The 7,808-nt window shown below is 35.1% G+C and overlaps 1 protein-coding gene across 1 annotated transcript in view; it reads left to right on the forward strand.

The window, feature by feature from the left end:
• lrp2a (low density lipoprotein receptor-related protein 2a) overlaps positions 1 to 7,598 on the forward strand; it is a gene marked incomplete at its 5' end in the record, with an annotated part of 105,124 nt that extends 97,526 nt beyond the window's left edge. Inside the window, 9 exons of the mRNA XM_079618450.1 lie at positions 477 to 596; positions 814 to 904; positions 1,579 to 1,646; positions 1,846 to 1,963; positions 3,759 to 3,885; positions 4,873 to 4,980; positions 5,086 to 5,202; positions 5,609 to 5,680; positions 6,134 to 7,598. Of these exons, the coding sequence (XP_079474576.1) occupies positions 477 to 596; positions 814 to 904; positions 1,579 to 1,646; positions 1,846 to 1,963; positions 3,759 to 3,885; positions 4,873 to 4,980; positions 5,086 to 5,202; positions 5,609 to 5,680; positions 6,134 to 6,304 (992 nt within the window). The 3' untranslated portion in view covers positions 6,305 to 7,598. The remainder of the gene's footprint in view (positions 1 to 476; positions 597 to 813; positions 905 to 1,578; positions 1,647 to 1,845; positions 1,964 to 3,758; positions 3,886 to 4,872; positions 4,981 to 5,085; positions 5,203 to 5,608; positions 5,681 to 6,133) is intronic.
• Between the last annotated feature and the right edge of the window lie 210 nt (positions 7,599 to 7,808).

Below are 7,808 nucleotides of genomic sequence, written 5' to 3' on the forward strand. Positions count from 1 at the left end.
GTGGCTTCTGCCTCATTGTATTTCTACTGTAAGTTTCTACACTACAACCACATAATTTTTTGTATACATTTAATTCAGTAATTCTGAGTCTTGAACTATAAACGCTGAAGGAGTGTTCCTAGCAAATCAAATGTTATCTTATACTGTTTACTGTTCATACTAGGATATATCACAATATAGTTGTTTTTGCTGGAAATTTGAAACAGTGTTTCTATTTTATAAATCCATGTGTTAAAGCCTATATTTGCAAAATTCATTGAATGAAATGCTTAAATGAAAAGTACTAATTTATTTGATTATTTTCTCCTTTTTGTGAATTTTGATGGAATATTATGATAAAGGATAGATCTGACATTATTTATTGCCTAATTTAGTACTAAAATCGATAGTTACGAACCTTATATTGGCTGTGTATAATCACATCTTAGGTGAATTATTCAAAATACTGGTGGGTAAATGTTCTTGTCCAATTGCAGTGCTCAACCCCTGTCAGGACGCCTGCAGTCACCTGTGTTTGCTGCGGCCGGGTGGATACACCTGTGCCTGTCCGCAGGGGACCACGCTCCTCACCTTCAACAAGAATGACTGTGATGCCGGTAAGAGATGCAGATGCACTGCTGTTTGTTTGTGAGATCATCAGATTGGCCACATCACGTCCCATCAATCCATTTCATAGTGTACATGCATGTGCTGCATCGAATACTGCATGACTTCATTATTGCCATGTGGTGTGTGTGTGTTTGACTTGTTGTGATGTGATTACATTGTGGTTGTGTTACATTATTACGTCATGCCTGACCTTCGCACCTGCAGCCATCGAGGCAGAGGTGTCCATGCCGCTTGCATGCAGATGCATGAACGGAGGAACATGCTTCACTGATGAGGGAGGCCTGCCCAAGTGCAAGTGAGTGTGACCGCTAGTCAAGAAAAATCTTATGCTCACCAAGGCTGCATTTATTTGATCCAAAAATGAATATTATTTTCAATAGATGTACTGTAATATTTTTTAAAAAATTATATTTTACTTATATAATTTATATACAGTATAAAAATGTCTGCTTTTTCAATGCCTTTTATCTTTTTTTCTATTTATATATATATATATATTTAATTAATAAATATGTTATACTCAAAACCTCTATATTTTGTGATTACTTACTGTTGCAATATTTAATATGAAAATATATAATTTAATAATTTAAATATTTGTAAAATTATTAAATTAACATTAAAAAATAAGACAATTTATTAAACTAAGCTGTTAAAATGACTCTGAACTGTTGCAACATTTGAACACATGGCTGTGGTCATGAAATTCTAAACTATTTCTGACATTTTGTCTGGAAAAAAACTATTCACATTACAAATGTACACAAGGTAAAAAAAATAATAATAAAAATAAAAATTCTTTGGCCTCTTTAAGGACATGGAATAGGAAAATAATGATTTGAATTCCTTTTTTAGAATGAAACTGGTGAAATGCAGTAAGTCTCAAATAGTAGCAAGAGAAGTCATTTTTCCAAAGATTAGAAATGAACCGTGGAGTGTCTCTAACAGGTCCGTGTTTTTTCCCCTCAGGTGTCCGTACGGTTACTCGGGGGGTTACTGTGAGATGGGGAAGTCTAGAGGTGCTCCTGCTGGGACAGGTACACAAACTGTTACTCGTTAATTAGTGAAGTATAAGTGTTGAGTAGGCACCGTCTGTTTTTAACATGCGATGCTGTTATTTATCAACTCTAAGAAGCTCGTTCAGCTTTTCTTATTCCCAGCGAAGGATCATGTTCATGTCAAATGAAGTGTAATGAGACTGCACTAATATATCTTACATACTGTGTGTGTTTGTAGCTGTGACCGTCCTGTTAGCGGTGGTTATTATTCTGATCACTGGAGCTCTGGTTGTGGGACTTTTCCTCAACTACAGGCGCACCGGCTCTCTCATCCCGTCAATGCCTAAACTACCGAGGTACAACACAGACACGCCACTCAACTACATACAGTAGAAACGCATTTGAGCCACACTTAAAAACACATGACTTCTCTTTAACCAACCGGTCTCGAGCTGCTTTTAGTGGATGCATGAACAGCACATCTATTGTGAATTAATCTGGGGATTTTTTTTTGTTGAGTTGAGTTGAAAAGTCACCAATGCAAAATACAGTAAAACAGTAATATTGTGAAATATTACAATTTAAAATAAGTGTTTTCTATTTTAATATATTTTAATAATAATATATACCGGTAATTAATCCAGACTTCAGTCTCAAGATCCTTCAGAAATCATTATAATATGCTGATTTACTGCTCAAGAAACCGTGATACATTTTTTTTTTTCAGGATTCTTCGATGAATAGAAAGTATTTAATCTTTTGTAACATAATATATCTTTTTTGTCACTTTTCTTGAATTGAATACATTCTAGCTGAATAAAAGCAATAATTTATTTTCCCAAAAAATAGTCTTGAATTTTTTGATGTTGTTGATATTGTTTTTTAATATCAAACCGTGAACTTTGCTAATAGCTTTTCTCTGTTATACAACATCAAAATTGTTAAAGATTTGTTGGTTGCCACCAATTTAAATTAATCTACTGTAGAGTTATGTCATATTGAATATTCATGATATGTGACCCTGGACTGGACCACAAAACCAGTCACAAGTCGGCCAGGTATATTTGTGGCAATAGCAACAATACACTGTATGGGTCAAAATTATCCATTTTTCTTTTATGCCAAAAATCATTAGGATATTAAGTAAAGATCATGATCCATGAAGATATTTAGTAAATTTCCTACCGTAAATATATAAAACATTTATTTTTGTGAGTGAATGCAGCACAAGTGCGAACATAAATGGACAACTTTAAAGAAGATTTTCTCAATGTTTCGATTTTTTTTGCACCCTCAGATTCCAGATTTTCAAATAGTTGTATCTCAGCCAAATATTGTCCTATCCTAACAAACCATACATCAATGGAAATCTTATTTATTCGGCTTTTGTATTCGAATTATGTATAAATCTCAATTTCAAAAAATTTACCCATGTGGCTGGTTTTGTGGTCCAGGGTCACATATATTATTTGGAATGACTTTGCTGGTGTTATCAAATTGTGATCAAATTATATAAATTTTGCACTGCTTTTAATGTGCTTTTTATTTGGCTATGAAGTGTCCATGTCATTAAATGACTAAAATTAAGATCTTTCTAAAGTCTCTGATTTAAACTTGAGCAGTGAAAACACTGTGCAAGTTGGTTTAATTTCCCGTGAAATAATTAAAGGGATGGTTCACTTTAAAATGCAAATTCTGTCATCATTCACTCACCCTCGAGTTGTTTCAAACCTGTATAAATGTCTTTCTTCTGCTGAACAGAAAAGAAGATATTTTGAAGAGTGTTGGTAACTAAACAGTTGTTGGAACTCAATAGTATTTTTTTTCCTACTATGGAAGTCAACGGCATCTATCAACTGTTTGGTTGATGACAGAATTTTAATTTTTAAGTGAACTATTCCTTTAATATGGATCGATTCAAAACTTTTACTATTCATTTACTTTATCGCTCAAAAAGTTTCAGAAGTCTCCTTATGGCATCTTTCATGTAAAATGTTAGTAAATATTAGATTTTATTAATATGTATTGTTATATTGATCCATATAAATTAAAATGTTAAAATATTCTTCCATGTGTTGTTAGTGTTTATTTATAATTATTATTCCAGTTATTTAGATCATGTACCAATTATTTCTCCACTGTTTTTCTTAGTCTGAGCAGCCTGGTGAAGTCGGGGGACACAGGAAATGGAGTGTCGTTTCATTCGGGTGACAATGTCACGATGGACCTGGAGCCTCAGACTCTGGGGGTGTCGTTCATCGACACGGCCATGCAGCTGGTAAATGTGGCCTTTTTAACAGTAACTTGTCTCCTGAATTGTTAAAGGGGTGGTTGATTATGATTTCACTTTTTTAACTTTAGTTAGTGTGTAATGTTGCTGTAGCATAAACAACATCTGCAAAGTTACGAAGCTCAAAGTTCAAAGCAAAGGGAGAAATTTGCTGTTAAAGAAAAGAACTACAACAAACGGCTGGTAGGGACTACACAACATTCATCCCGGGTTAGTGACATCACCAACCCTAAAATTTACATAAACCCCGCCCCCGGGAACACGATTTATAGATTATCATGACAGATTATGCTAATCAGTGACTAGAAGATAACTACCGGTACACATAAGCTACATAAATTCATCAACTAACCATTCAGAAATGTCCTGTTGCTTCTACATGTTGTCACTTCTTCTTGAGTCTCTCCATCTTTGTCTGACTCCGGTTTGATCATAAACATTGACATTTCCAGTGCATGTCTGTGGGATTTGTAAAAGGACACAAACTGTTGTAGCTCCGCCCCCCGTCCCGGGAGCAGCAGCTCATTTGCATTTAAAGCGACAGACACAAAAACGGTGCGTTTTTGCTCACCCTCAAAAAGTGACAATTTTAACATGCTATATAAAAATATCTGTGGGGTATTTTGACTTAAAACTTCACACACACACTCTGGGGACATCAGAGACTTATACCACCCCTTTAAGTGCACTCAGCACATTTTTCCTGACTTATCTATGAGGCGTAAAATCCCTGTTCAACCTTTTGACTTTGACCCTAGAGTTAATTTTACATAATTTCCAGGATTTCTAAGTGCACAAGTTTCTCATGAGATTCCGCTGTATCATTAATCAAACTTGTGAATTGAATTCACCTGACTGGTATAGGTCTGTAGCTATCTGTGGCTCATAGCATTGGAAAAATAACAACTACTAAAGATATTTATGGAGACATTTTCTTTGTGTCTGATCTGGAATCTCTGTTTTTTTTATTATTAGGATGAGAATTTTGCAGAATCTGGGAGACAGCCAATCACATTTGAGAATCCTCTGTACTCAACTGCAGCCGGCCCATCCAGCGACCCTGCAGTAATACATGCTACACAGGTATATTTACTACTCGAACGCCTTTCATAGGCACTTCTGCAGTATAAATCGAACATTTTAATTCTGTGCAGGGTGTTTAGTTTTGTGTTTCTGTGCCTTATACAGGTCACTGTGAACGTCAGTGGTGACCAGGTGGAGAACAACTTCTCAAACCCCACGTACCACACTCATGACCATGCAGTGGAAGTGAAGAGCGTACCTGTAGAGGAAACGACCACTCAGGTTAGGACATCTGAACGTTTGTCCTCAGCTTAGCCATTTTTTCCACTACACATGCTACCAGTGAATAGCTACATGCTAATAGCAATTAGCTATTAGCTATAGCAATTACCATGTAAAACGTTACAAATCCTAACTTATTATTAAAAAATTATAAAAACAAGTCTAAATGTTTTAGCATCATGATAACATGCTTAATTAATGCTCAATGCTCAATAAATGATGTTAGCATCTCCTAGCTACGTGCTAAAACATGCTAAGAACATGTTAACATGTGCAAGCAACATCTAGTGAAGCATTAAAACATCATCATATTAACTGTTAGCATTATGCTAACAACATGTTCATCATCATGCTAGTAACAAGCCTAATGCGTTATGACCATGTTTTGTTTTATTTTATTACTCAGGAGTCCAAATGGAGTTTCTTTAAAAGAAAACTGAAACCAAGCACAACATTTGAAAACCCTACGTATTCAGAGGTGAGCAGCAAGACTAAGGAAACTTCAATTATAATATATATGATTGTTTTTATATTGAATGTAGTACATTGACCACTTTTATATGCACATTAAAATTGAGATTTGTGACGTTAATGGAATATTGGAATTTAGTCATATTCTGCCTATGCAAACATTTATTTATAATTTCACTTGTCCAATATTAATACAACAGTAATATTGAGTAAAACACAAAACGGCTAGCCAAATAATACATTTGCACTTTGTCATTAAGCAGACATTTTAGCGACTTACAATTAAAGAAAATCATAAGCAATTTGTCAAAGAGATAGGAGCTGAAATAGCTGCCCGAGACGCGTTTCAAAGGTGACTTTGGTTTTAAGCAGAATGTGGGTGTTAATCTGAGAATGATGTGCATGCGGACACTGATACTTCTGTTAAAGTTGACATGGTCTTTGCTCTTCCACGTGTCAGATGCAGGACGAGCCGACATCTGGAGCTGTAGACGCCAGCTCTTCATCACAGCCGTCTCCTTTCGTTCCTCCTCCCAAACCCCAGAAGCGAGAGAAACTCAGCGCCTATTCGCCAACAGAGGACACCTTCAGAGACACGGCCAACCTGGTTAAAGAGGACAGTGAAATATGACCAACACACACGGGAAAAAATACAAAGAAACACTCCCTTTGCACAGAATCTATTTTTATATGCAGCCTGCATACAACAGAAATCAATTTAAGATTATTTTTGACAAAAAAAAAAAGTATAGATGAGAATAGATGAAATGTTTGTATAGCCTACAGAAAAGACACTTTGCCTTCTGATACTTTGTATGCCAATTCATGTTGTATGATTCTTTTTTTTATTATTATTGAGATGTCATATTTGTATATCTTTGCACTGATGCTGCTGAAGGAGAATGTTATGAATATTTTGTACATTTGTAAATTGAAAAGATTTTGTTTGATAATATCCTCTGGTCAGACATTATTTTGAAATAGATTATTACTTATTCCTGGAGATTCACACACACACACACACACACACACACATGCCAATGTTACTGAGTAAAGTGCTTCAAGAGCCATCTGAGACTTTGCCATTTGATATGATTATTTGTAAGCGGTTTTCACCACTGGAGAGAAAACACCACGCATATGCATCACTTATGTAGATATACCTCATTTGTGGAGCGGCCAGATTCAAGAGAAAGAGCAAAACACCACAGTTTGTCTGAAAAACAGATCTACCGAGTGCAATTAAAGGAATAGCTCACCCGATCATAAAAATCTGTCATTATTTACTCATATTTAAGATGTTCTCTTTGTCAGGCTCCAAAAACAACCATAAAACCAGTCCATATTACTTGTGCTTTGTGAGGGGGACTGCCACTGAATATATGATAAAGAGCTGTGTGAAGTTTCCTTAAATCATTTTCCATAATATAACAGCATATGGGTTTCCAAAGACATCAGGGTGAGTAAATAATGGCAGAAATGATACTCTAAATACTGTGTAATTCAGAGAAAGGGATCTCATTAAAGAAAGTCTGAAAATATCAATGCAGTGACATATTCTGCTGTGAACACATCATAATAGAAGCAGAAGACGCAACTTCTGTTTTATATATTTAAATAATACTTGAAATTGCCCAGTTTATATGCATGGGTTAGGATTATGACTCTGTGATTTTTTGGACCTGTGCTGGAGATCTCTGATGTCCCATCAGCACGTCACGGGCTTTTCATATTTACTTTCCTATCTGACAGGTCCATGGGCAGTAAAGTCAATTTTTAAGTGATTTTTGTATATCAATGACATTTAAAAAAGAATATCATGAATGTATTCATCTTAATAAAGCCCATTTCTGATGAGAAAAAGAACTGGAAACAAATTAATGCTGCTGTGAAAAAAATCAAATAAATCTGTTTTGTTTGTTTTTAAGAAATGTGCAGATTCTTTATGTACAACATGCACAACATATTCACACACACACACAACTGTAGCTATATGAGTTACATATGGCTACAATTCTTGTTCATTGCTAATCATTTTTTTTCTTCTTAATTTTCTTTATAAATATATTTTATCCATAAAGAGAAAGTATGCTATCAACTCTTTTGTGCGCACGGTCTCAGTTTGCTTGAATATC

This window comes from Phoxinus phoxinus (assembly GCF_949152265.1).
Source record: "Phoxinus phoxinus genome assembly, chromosome: 7".
Classification (NCBI taxonomy): Eukaryota; Metazoa; Chordata; class Actinopteri; order Cypriniformes; family Leuciscidae; genus Phoxinus; species Phoxinus phoxinus.